The 12,815-nt window shown below is 44.0% G+C and overlaps 1 protein-coding gene across 1 annotated transcript; it reads right to left on the bottom strand.

Moving 5' to 3' along the window:
* Positions 1–200: 200 nt before the first annotated feature.
* Positions 201–12,270, bottom strand: LOC106608864 (negative elongation factor A). Its single transcript, XM_014207045.2, has 11 exons — positions 11,977–12,270; positions 10,459–10,630; positions 9,896–10,057; positions 6,828–6,917; positions 6,548–6,675; positions 4,511–4,580; positions 2,806–2,894; positions 2,611–2,722; positions 1,907–2,214; positions 1,484–1,583; positions 201–986 (listed from the first exon to the last, which is right to left on the bottom strand). Exons 1-11 carry the CDS (start codon positions 12,184–12,186, stop codon positions 802–804), a joined length of 1,626 nt encoding a protein of 541 aa, XP_014062520.1. The 5' UTR covers positions 12,187–12,270; the 3' UTR covers positions 201–801.
* Between the last annotated feature and the right edge of the window lie 545 nt (positions 12,271–12,815).

Here is a 12,815-nt window from a genome sequence, read left to right as displayed (position 1 = left end):
TTGGAATTCATAGCCCGAATTGACAAAATGGAGTTTACACCAACCCTGGGGTGTATTCATTACTGCACACCGTAGCAAAACGTTCTGAAACAAGACTTTACCATAGAAGAACACCTTTACCCTAGTCATCATGAGCTCCGAAATAGAATGGTAGTCAGGAGGAGAGCGAGAGGTTCTGAAGGACTGTTTAACACTCTGGATTCTGAACATTTTTCGCTTTATTTTTCTTCCCTTCTTGGTAAGGATGGAAAAAAACGAAACATTCTCCGGAACTTTTCAAAACAGAATTTCACAGCAAAAAGGAAACCCATCATCCCTCTCCGTCACATTTTCACTGATGGTTTGGGCTCTTTAGTTTCTTAAATTTTCTCAGACGAAGTAGGAAGAATACAGTAAACGTCATTCTCACAATGAAAAACACAGACAGTTGTAATATTTTGTGGCATGCTTGTACCTTTTCATAGTAAAGCAGGTCTTGACAGGTATCTTATGAAAAGAAGGTATAAGGACTCTTCTAACACACAAATGTCCAGGAATCTGAGGGGACAGAAAAGAAAAACGAACCAACGGAAACGAGTCTTGAGGGTCCCTGCCTTTTGGCAATGAAGGAACTTTGAGAAAGAGGGGTCAGTTCCCCCATATCCCCCACTCCCCTCTCACGTGCTGGATTTGGCCCATGTGTATTTGCACAAGTGTGTGAGTATGACAAGTCCCTGGCCACCCGAGGAGGATTTGGCCTGCGTGTGTATGTAAATGTGTATACGTGTGTGTTTAGTCCCGGCAGGCAGGCCAGCAGCCACCTCAGGAGGTGTTGGTGATTGGTTTGTACTTCTTGAGGCGGGTCCACTGTCCTGTGGAGTAGTTCATCTCAAACACCGTGTCCACCAGCATGGTGGTGCTGCCCGTGCCGTCCGCCTTGGGCAGGATCTCGGTGTGCTCGCTTAGCTTGATCTGGATGATGTCGCCCTGCTCCGGACACGGGTTCTCTGGAGGAGGGGATACACCAACAGGTAGAGGTGTAGTTTGTGTGTGTCGTAGCAGGAGAATTCGCAGTGGGGCAAGAGTGTTTTAAAAGGTGTGTGTGTAGCCAGCTCCGCCTCCAGAGCACTTGAACATACCCACGCATTACTAAAAACATTACTAGTACATTGAAAACTCATACAGTATGCCACTAAGTGGACATACTCCTGCACAGGTCTGTTGCACATTAATTGGGGAGGACGGGCTCGTGGTAACAGCTGGAGCGTGAATCAGTGGAATGGCATCAAAAACGTCGGAATTTGCCATTCCATTTGCTCCGTTCCAGCCCTTATTATGAGCTGTCCTCTCAGCAGCTTCCACTGTACTTGAGGGAATATTTCTTCTCTGTTGCAAAAAGCTGTTACTTATTACTAAAACATTGCAATTCCAACAGTACAAAACGCATACGCTAGGTGGACTTCATCTAGGGAAATGGGAGTATTTGCACAAAGCAGTACAGTACCTCTGGATCCGGCCATGAAGCCCAGGATGAGAGCTTTCTCTGGTCTGGTGACCTTGTTAGCGGTCTTGAACATTTCCTGAGCAGCATACATCTGTTCTCTCTGGGGGGACCACAACACATGGCACAGAGATTACGCCACACCACACTGCATGCATTTACATTTTAGACATTTAGCAGATGCTCTTATACAGAGTCACTTACAGTGCATTCAACTGAGACAAAACTACATAACTCATAAGTAAAACCACCATCACAAATACTAAACTACAATCTCTACAGTCAATGTTTGTATGTAAGCGTAACATTCTCGCATACTAACACAAGTTCATCTTAGAAAGCATGCCCAATATATCGCTTCATTCTAAGTAGTATAGTGGTGCGAATGTTGGAACAGAGTCCCAATGATGCCTTTATCCAACTCACAGTGAGCGAGAGGTTCTTTTTGGGCTGGGGCGTGCTGGACTGGGGGGTAGCAGGGGGCTGTGTGGCTGGGGTCTCGGGCTGCGTGGCAATGGCGGCAGCCTGGGGGCCGTTGCTGCTGGCCGGGGTGCTGGCTGGCGTGCTGGGGGAGGCGGGGGCGGTGGGGCTGGCGGCCGTGTTGCCGGCGTTGTACATGGGCGTCCTCTGTTTGAACTGGCCGGGGAGGGTGGTGGCGGCGGCGCTGGGCGTGGCCGACTCCTCAGGCTGTCGACCCGACTGCAGGGCGTCACGCCCTGAACCGCCCGCATTCGCTAGAGAAAGAAGAGGAGGATAAATGAAGACTCCGTTTTTCGACATCTGAGACTATCGCTCTATCAATCGCTAATTGGTTGTGCAGATGGAAATATTGTCAGAACTTTTGTCAATCCCGGTAGTTTGTCAAACCAATACATCAAATTCCATGTGGTGTATGAAAAGGCAAGCTGCTACGAGTATTGTAAATCAAGATGCCTCGCTACAGAAACAGAAGACTGCCCTATAGGCCGTTCTGGCTCGGACAAGGCATTAATTGTCAATTGTCCAAGGCTTATTTACTCAATGTGCTACAACCATGCCATATTGCAAAAACCAACTTCGTATAGGACCAAATGGAGGGTAACTGAGATTTGAGTAACAGGTATCTAGGTGTGTGAAGTTGTCTCTCTCACCTGGCTGTGTCTCTGAACTGGGAATGTAGGAGGAGGAGGGGACCATACTGGGAGTAGCAGGCAGGTAACTCGTAGACGGCAGGGCGCTCTCGTTGTTCAACGCACCCAGTTTCTGAAAACAACCCGTTGAATAGGTTACATTTCAATAATGGCTTTGTAAATGGCTTTACATTGTGTGACAGTGTCTCTTCCTACCTGTGTAGACACCAGTCCAGCAGCATAGTCTGGTGTAGCATTCTCCACCACAGCCTCCTCTTTGGCAGCTTTCTCCCCAGCCTCTGTTTCTGTACCACGAGAGAAAGAGATGAATAAGAATGAGTGAGTCAAAGACGGTGAATAATAGTGAAGACTGCTAGCTAGAGATAAGTATTCAGACACCTTGACTTTTTCCACATCTTGTTACGTTACAGCCTTATTCTAAAATGGATTATACAAATAAAAATCCTTAGCAATCTACACACAATACCCCATAATGAAAAAGCAAAAACAGGTTTTTAGAAATGTTTGTACATTTATCAAATATGTAAATAAGGTATTTGTTTTTTTTAGTATTCAGACCCTTTGCTATGAGACTTGAAATTGAGCTCAATTGCCTCCTGTTTCTATTGATCATCTTCGAGATGTTTCTACAACTTGCAGTCCACCTGTGGTAAATTCAATTGATTGGACATGATTTGGAAAGGCACATACCTGTCTATATAAAGTCCCACAGTTGACAGTGCATGTCAGAGCAAAAACCAAACCATGAGGTCGAAGAAATTGTCCGTAGAGCTCCGAGGCACAGATCTCGGTGAAGGGTTCTAAAAAAAAATCTGCAACATTGAAGATCCAAGAACACAATGGCCTCCATCATTCTTAAATGGAAGAAGTTTGGAACCAATAAGACTTTTCCTAGAGCTGGCCGCCCGACCAAACTGAGCAATCGGGCGAGAAGGGCCTTTGTCAGGGAGGTGACCAAGAATCCGATGGTCACTCTGACAGAGCTTTAGAGTTCCTCTGTGGAGATGAGAGAACCTTCCAGAAGGACAACCATCTCCAGCACTCCACCAATCAGGCCTTTATAGTAGAGTGGCCAGATGGAAGCCACTGCACAGTAAAAAGGCACATGACAGCCCACTTGGAGTTTGCCAAAAGACACCTAAAGGACTCTGACCATGAGAAATAAGATTCTCTGGTCTGATGAAACCAAGATTGAACTCTTTGCCTGAATGCCAAGCATCAAGTCTGGAGAAATCCTGGCACCATCCCTACGGTAAAGGATGGTGGTGGCAGCATCATGCTGTGGGGATGTTTTTCAGCGGCAGGGACTGAGACTATTCAGGATCGAGGCAAAGATGAACGGAGCAAAGTACAGAGAGATCCTTGATGAAAACCTGCTCCAGAGCGCTCAGGGCATCAGACTGAGGCGAAGGTTCACCTTCCAACAGGACAACGACCCTAAGCACACAGCCAAGACAACACAGGAGTGGCTTCGGGACAAGTCTCAATGTCCTTGAGTGGCTCAGCCAGAGCCCGGACTTGAACCCGATCGAACATCTCTGGAGAGACCTGAAAATAGCTGTGCAGCGACGCTCCCCATCCAACCTGACAGAGCTTGAGAGGATCTGTAGAGAAGATTGGGAGAAACTCCCCAAATACAGGTGTGCCAAGCTTGTAGGGTCATACCCAAGAAGACGAGGCTGTACTTGCTGTCAAAGATTCTTCAACAAAGTACTGAATAAAGGGTATTTTTTATACATTTGCTAAAATGTAGAAACATTTTTTGTTTGTCATTATGGGGGTAGTGTGAAGATTGATGGGTGAAAAAAAAAAGTTGCAATTTTAGAATAAGGAAAAAGTCAAGGGGTCTGAATACTTTCCGAATGCACAGTTGAGCAAAAATATAAATAAATGCATTTACCCAAAGTCTTTCTTCTCCTCTTTGCCTCTCTACCAGCTCCCACCATATCGAGCTCTGAGATGTCTAACAACTAAAGAACAGACAATGTGCATCAGACTCGCTTAACACATTGAACCATCAATTTAAAATGACAATCCTTTCAAATGCTTACTTACAAGCCCTTAACCAACAATGCAGTTTTTAGAAAAATACCTAAGAAATAAAAGTAACGAATAATTAAAGAGCAGCAGTAAAATAACAATAGCGAGGCTATATACAGGGGGTACTGGTACAAAGTCAATGTGCGGGGGCACCGGTTAGTCGAGGTAATATGTACATGTAGGTAGAGTTATTAAAGGGACTATGCATAGATAAGAGAGTAGCAGCAGCGTAAAAGAGGGCCATGCAAATAGTCTGGGTAGCCATTTGATTAGATGTTCAGCAGTCTTATGGCTTGGGGGTAGAAGCTTTTTAGAACCCTTTTGGACCTAGACTTGGCGCTCCTGTACCGCTTGCCGTGCGGTAGCAGAGAGAACAGCCTATGACTAGGGTGGCTGGAGTCTGACTATTTTTAGGGCCTTCCTCTAACACTGCATCACTTCCTCTCACATGCAATGATGCAACCAGTCAGGATGCTCTCAGATGGTGCAGCTGTAGAACCTTTTGAGGATCTGAGGACCCATGCCAAATCTTTTCAGTCTCCTGAGGGGGAATAGGCTTTGTCATGCCCTCTTCACGCCTGTCTTGGTGTGTTTGGACTGATAGTTTGTTGGTGATGAGGACACCAAGGTACTTGAAGCTCTCAACCTGCTCCACTGCAGCCCCGTCGATGAGAATGGGGACGTGCTCGCTCCTCCTTTTCCTGTAGTCCACAATCATCTCCTTTGTCTTGATCACGTTGAGGGAGTTTGTTGTCCTGGTACCACACGGCCAGGTCTCTGACCTCCTCCCCGTCTCATTGTCGGTGATCAGGCCTTCAACGGTTGCGTAGCTTTCTTGATGAGCTTTGTGGGCACAATGGTGTTGAACGCTGAGCTGTAGTCAATGAATAGCATTCTCACATAGGTGTTCCATTTGTCCAGGTGTGAAAGGGCAGTGTGGAGTGCAATAAAGATTGCATCATCTGTGGATCTGTTGGGGTGGTATGCACATTGGAGCGGGTCTGTGTTGTGAGCCATGAAAAATGCCTTTCAAAGCACTTCATGGCTAGAGACGTGAGTGCTAAGTGTCGGTAGTCATTTAGGCAGGTTACGTTAGTGTTCTTGGGCATATGGACTATGGTGGTCTGCTTGAAACATGTTGGTATTACAGACTCAGACAGGGAGAGGTTGAAAATGTCAGTGAAGACACGTGCCAGTTGTTCAGCGCATGCTCGGAGTACACGTCCTGGTGATCCGTCTGGCCCTGCGGCCTTGTTACTGTTGACCTGTCTAAAGGTCTTACTCACGTCGGCTGCGGAGCGCGTGATCACACAGCCGTGATTTTGCTGTTCGTTACTCGTCTTGTTGGCTGAGGAAAAGTAAATGTGGACAGTTACTTTAAAATCTTCCAAGTGTGCATCGGAATTCAGGAACACGGATGCACGCCGTTGCATCCTGGAGTTGCATGTTCTGTTAAAATGAATTACCATAATCTAAATGCGATTTTGGTTATTCTGAGCACCGTGGGTGGACGCCCTAATCAGTATACGCAGCCAATACATTTGGGTCCAGTACATTTCTCAAATGTCCGGTAAATTAAAATGCCACTGGTCAAATGTCCAGCACCACATTTTCATAACGGAAACCCTGCTTCCTGTCTATTGTGAAAATCCTTTTTATTAGAAAATGACATATTGGTTTCCTTACTGTACAAGCAGTCTATGAGCGAGGTTAGACAGCAATCCATGCTTTGGTTTTGCTTATGTGGCCGCTGTCCGAAAACAAAATCAAAGCATGGATTACGATCTTACCTTGTCCATAGACTGCTTGTAGGATGAGGAAACCAATGTAATTTTGTACTTTGGGTGAACTATACCTTAAAAGAAAACAAGGTCACTTGTTAAGGCCCCTTCGTTACCTTGACTCCCCTCTCCTTGCGCAGGGGCGTCCGTGCGGGAGCGATGGGTGTGCGGTTGCTCGGGGGGCTGAACATACTGGGGGTGGTGGGGCTGCGGAAAGGGGCTTTGGGGATCCCCTTGAGGGGTGCTGGAAGGGAGAGTATAAAACATGATATCTCAGCAACCAATTAGACACCCGTGGGTATGAATGTGTGTGTGTAAGTGTTCATATGCATAGTCTTAGCAACAACGAGTATTGTAATTGCTGTGTGTGTGTGTGTGTGTGTGTGCCAAACTCACTGGTGGTGTCAATCTTCTTGACCAGGCCTCTTCCTTTTGCATGGAAAGGCACTCCCGCTGTCTTCTTCAGCTGTTGAGCAGTCTCTGTGGCTGAAACCACAACAGAACGATGAGTCAAGGTTGTATTCATTAGTGCACATCGTAGCAAAAATATTTTGCAATGGAAAATGTTTAAAACAACAAATGTAGGTAAAGTTCCACCCAGTTTCGTCCTGTTTGCTTCTGTTAGGTTCCTAGTGAATACACCAGAGGTTGCTGTTCATTTGGCACCAAACAGAAGAAAACAAATAGGGAGGGACTACATGAACATGTCCAATAAGAAACGTTCATATTCATTTTCCAGTGCATGCTGTAATGACCATGAGTCATGACCATTCACTAAACTAGCGCAAAGGTCGGGCACTATAAAATATTGTAGTTTTTGCATGATTCCGTTTAGTTTTCCCCCCAAATTCCAGTTTCTCTGTTTTGTTTTTCCCCAGTTTCAGGTTCTCTAAATCACACTTTTTTTAAATATAGAAAAACTAAAACATTTGATGTTCTAAGTCCACAACAATGCTTAAATCACATTAAGAGACCACTTATGAGGTCTGGGAAAAATCTAAGAAATCTTGATTTTTGGGTGTAGTTACCCTTTAATTTAAGTGCAGCATGAGACCATTGTTTGGTTAGCGATGTTTCTGTAGCGCTCATGTGATTGCCGAGTTTGCAAAACAAAAGGCCACTAATCATGATATCATTCTGCCAGGTAGACATTGGCTACTTTGAAATTAAAGTTGACTTATTCAAAAATCATTCCGCCATTTCCTTGTTGCTAGAACTCTAATAGTTAGCCTAATTTCAGTTTGTGTGACAAAATAAACTAGTATAGTGAAGAGAATAATTTTACCATCTACACCACTGTGAAATATATTTTCCATAATTAAAAATATTGTTGCTTCAGCTGTTTGAAGCTATTGTACAAAACCAAAAGCAAAAACAAAACAGAATAGGAAGCATAGGAATATCACATAAAGAACAGATGTACTGCGTCTTAGACTTGCTTTCAAGTAGAATTATAGATCCATAACTCAAATTTTTTGGTGAATTTAGTTGGGTCGCCCCAAAAAATTACATATTGCCACTAACATTTAATTGAGTTTGAGAAAGCCTTTCCATCTACCAGAAGACGGCTGTCATTACATTAGCGTCATCGCTAAGGGCTAAGCAAAGTGTTCGACAAACGCGTGCATACACACGGGAATTCTTGTGCCTTTGCCTCTTCAGAAAGTTGAAAGAAAATATGAATCACTGATGTATTTTGTTCAGGTCTAATGATAATATTGAACAAATTAATGAATGCTCAATACATTTAGTTAATTTCCTAGTAAGCTCAATTGATTTTTTTATGTTGTTGAATTCCATTTTAAGGTCTAGATTGCGTTCTCCGCAACAGAGATTTTAATAGGGCCCTACAAAGGACAGGAGACCCGAAAGATGGCGAGTCAGGGTCTTTTCTGCATAGAAAAGTCTTGGGCGGGCCGCCTAAGTCCAAATATTTATTTTCAAGATGGAAAAACACCGTCAGCGTAAACTTAAATGTCAAACTAGTATGTAGAAAAGATAGACCTATGTATCTTTAAATACATATTTGAGAACCAACAATCACTAAAATAAAAGCCAGACTAAAACGATGATTTCAGAAGTATTGACTTGTCAAAATGTTTGAGCATAAGGACACAGCATTAGCCATTGCAAAATGCATAGAATTGCAAGACATTTACTTGAAAACTGCAATATTTTCTCTCAGCTCCAGCTTGAGGGAGCAGTCTCTAGAAAGGACTTGTCTATCCATATACACCAGTGTACAAATGAGTGTACAAAACCTTAGGAACGCCTTCCTGATATTGAGTTGCACCCCCTTTTGCCCTCAGAACAGCCTCAATCCATCAGGGCATGGACTCCACAAGGAGTCAAAAGCATTCCACAGGGTTGCTTGCTGGCCCATGTTGACTCCAATGTGTCCCACAGTTGTGTTAAATTGGCTGGATGTCCTTTGGGTGGTGGACCATTTTTAATACACATGGGAAACTGTTGAGCGTGAAAAACCCAGCAGCGCTGCAGTTCTTGACACAAACCGGTGCGCCTGGCACCTACTACCATACCTCATTCAAAGGCACTTAAATCTTTTTTCTTGCCCATTAACCCTCTGAATGACACACAGACAATCCATGTCTCAAATCCTTTTTTTAACTTCTCCCCTTCATCATCTTCTCCCCTTCATCTACACTTATTGAAGTGGATTTACCAAGTGACATCAATAAGGGTTCATAGTTTTCACCTGGTCCGTCTGTCATGGACAGAGCAAGTGTTCCTAATGTTTCGTCCGGACTATTTAGATTATGTGTATTGTTAGGTATTCTGCACTTTGAGCTAGAAACACAAGCATTTCACTGCACCTGCGATAACATCTACAAATCTGTGTACACGACCAATAAACTTTGATTTGCAGGAAATTTGCTTCACTGATCAAATTCTCTCCACGGCAAAATGTGTGAAGAAAAATGCATATAATTTCCTGCAATAAATTGGATTTAAAACACTGAAATTCTCTCTATCGCCAAGATGGGGGCCTAAAAAACATTCTTACCCAGGGCCTTGACTGAATTCAGCAGCACCGATGGGCTGACCGTGCCACGCCCACCACCTTAGACCCGTTTTGATACAGAAAAAGCACTGGGACCATGTGAAGAGTCTAAAGTGGCTTCACTTTCTCATCTGCTTTCCTTCATCTGCACTGATGTGTGAAAAACAACTGGACAAGTGAAAGCAACTCCCAAGTAAGCATCCGCCATAGCGCTTTTGCTTTTCAGATCAGGGGCCACATTCATTAAGCGTCTCAGAGTAAGAGTTGTGATCTAGGATCAGTTTTGCCTTTTAGATCATAATGAGTAACATTACATGGACAGGGGGAACATGATCCTTGATCAGTATTCCTAGGCCCCAGATGAAGAAGATGACGAGGATGCCACTTTAGACTATTGACATGCACCCAGGGTGGGTGGATCAAGTGAAGTGTCTTCTCTTACATTTCTGCAGCAGCTCGGCCCTGAGGGTGGCGCTCTTGGGCTTCCTCTTGAGCTGGAAGTGTTTGACGGGGGGCGTGAGTGGGCCCACCAGGGTGGTCAGGGCGCTTTTGTTCAGGTACTGGCACTCCAGAGGCAGCATGGCCGACGCCTCACACTCACTCACTGCAGGGGGAGATCAATCAAATGTATTTATGAAGCCCTTTTTACACAAGCAGTTGACAGTGTTTTTATAGCATCTCAAACCTAAACCCCAAAGAGGAAGCAAAAGCAGAAGTGTGATGGAAACAGGCAGTTGTAAACAACAAGTACCTGCACAAGCACTAAAATGTTCACAGGTGATAAAGAAAAAGTAGGACTCTGATAGATGGCCAACCAACAGGTGATGTCAGAACAACACCAACATGCTGGAACATGCATCCGATTCCGTACTACAAATTCCCCAAGCACAGTTCACATAATCATAGTCATTCCAGTTGTAAAGCTAGAACCATGATCCTCAATGTCCCCTTCTGCTCTCATTTTACTCTTGACTCGTGACCCCTAGCCTATGGTAGTGTACCCACCTTTCTCCCGGAGCTCGCCCAAGATGTCCTGTACGTTAGGGTTCTGCTCCTCCAGGTCCAGGTTGAGAGAGCCTGTCTCTGGGAAGGACTTCAGGATATCTGCCACCATCAGTACCCAGGGCTCAGAGTCCACCGTGGCCAGCTGGATGATCTCTGATAGGGCCTCCTTCATCTGCATGTCAAAGGATGTGATTGTGGAGGTTAGTAGAGCAAGATTTATTAAAAAATAAATAAAACAACTTTTATCATTCAATCTTGTGGAATGGTAATGTGTCTTTAGGCTTTACATGCATACATGGCTCACAGTATGCATTGCTGTCTGTTGATAGAAATAAATTGATTATAGAATCTCCATGGGGCAGGGTGTATATGGACATAAGAGGGATATGGAGGTTAGAGCAGTGCACAGAAATGGAATAGATCCAACTACTACACCTGCCATATAGAGTGTGTGCCGACTTTGTTTCCTGGCCTGGTGGGCTGTCAGTAGCTAACATGGGCATCCTCAGGAGGACCGTAAACCTGAGGTCCAGTGCAGGAGACTTCAGGGCCTCTATGATAGACGGGCAAGGGACAAGGCCAAGCACATCATAGAGGACCCCACAGTCTTGCCCAATGTTTTGAGCTTCTGTCCTCCAGAAGGAGATATAAGGTCCCACAGTTCAGCAATAATAGGAGCTGGGCAAGTTTAATTCTGGCAGCTATCAGGCTTCTGAACAGTGGGACATGGGAAAGATGTATGCCCAATACATGGTCGAACAGTAGGCCACAGGGACTGTGAATTGTGTAATTTAGGAGAATAAAGCGCTGTGGACTAATGACAGTGATAATGCATTACAGGATATGTAGATTTTGTTATGGTCATGAAATTGAAATGACACGTATAAATGTATACAAGTAGCTAATTCAATTAATCACATGAATATAATTGGTAAACAAAGCAATGTCGAGAAATTGTAGTGCACCTGGTTTACAACACAAGTTGTAGTTAAGAAGCTAGACTATCAAAGTTAATAGGACTTTGAGCTACTAGACGATTTAAAATGGAGCAAGAAATATTTTAAAGGTTGTTTCCCAATTTTGACAACAACAAAAAAAAAATCACGAATACATTACAAACAGGTTCAATGTTACACGTCAGGCTAGATCGCTAACTAACTTGGTGTTTGTGAAAGCAAGGCATGTGCGTTAGGTAAACAAATTATGGAGACTGGACAGAATGAGCCTAAACAAAAGATAGTTAGCTAGCTAACTACCTCCTGGCTGTAGACACTGTTGGCTCTTCGGCACAGGTCTCCTAAGCGAAGAGTCAAAGCCATATGCAACTAGATAAGTGTACCGTGGAAACGGTTAGCTTGTAAGCATGGTTGGTGTACTATACTTCCCACTCAGGAAACATTAACGTTAGTTAGCAACTCGACTAAGGCTGCTTGCTGCAGAACCCCATTTAAACGAACTAGTAGCAGTGGCTAACTAGTGCTCAGTCAGTCATATAGCAACTCGCGTAACGTTACCCACCTCATCAACAGTCCGCCTCGGAAGATGCAGCATCCCGAGCAAGATTTTTAGCTTTACTGGAGGCGACAAACTCGAAAAACACAACCGTATATTGTCGATAACTGAAACGGTGAGGAGTGAAGCAATACTAGAAGGCGCCCAAAGTTCGTCTGTTGATCCTAGTTTATTATGGAGCCACAGGCCGGTGTCGCTATCCTTCATCGACGCCATCTTGGAAAAAGAAGCGTTTTGAGTTCGGGCATTTTAAAAGGCTACCTAGCTAAGAAAACTTCGAACGGTTGGTGGTTAGGACACACCCACCATGTTCATGCTGAGTGCTAATATGGATCCTTGGGACGTCCTTACACAAACCCCCAACCTTAAACCATTTTAAATGTCGTCTCAAGGAATCTAGATAGCGTGGACCCCATGTTCATGTCGAGGGAGATCAAAGGAACACACCTCTCTCTTACCTATCCAAAAAAACTAATGTCATTTTACATGGCCTTTTGAAAATATTGAGATTACAGAACACTTGAGATGTATGTCTATAACAGCATTGCATTTAATTGCTAATCAATGCATTTGGGGTGTTTGACTCGAAGGGAATGCTGACTTATTTTGCAAATAAGTCTAATAATACAAACCCTTTTCATAAAATTAACTTGGAGAGTGCACTAACGTGTAGTAATTAATGGTCCGTTTACGTGCGGATAATATTGATTGTACAACAATTTCTGTATAAGGATATGCAAATAAGTGACTGCGAAAAAATGGGAACAATATTAGCGAACCAGGGAGGCCAACATTGAATTTGAGATGAATAAATTAAATACATAGAATAATTTAGCATAGGCCTA

This window comes from Salmo salar, chromosome ssa07 (genome assembly GCF_905237065.1).
Source record: "Salmo salar chromosome ssa07, Ssal_v3.1, whole genome shotgun sequence".
In the NCBI taxonomy this organism is placed as follows: domain Eukaryota; kingdom Metazoa; phylum Chordata; class Actinopteri; order Salmoniformes; family Salmonidae; genus Salmo; species Salmo salar.
This window is presented reverse-complemented; position numbering and strand designations above follow the sequence as displayed.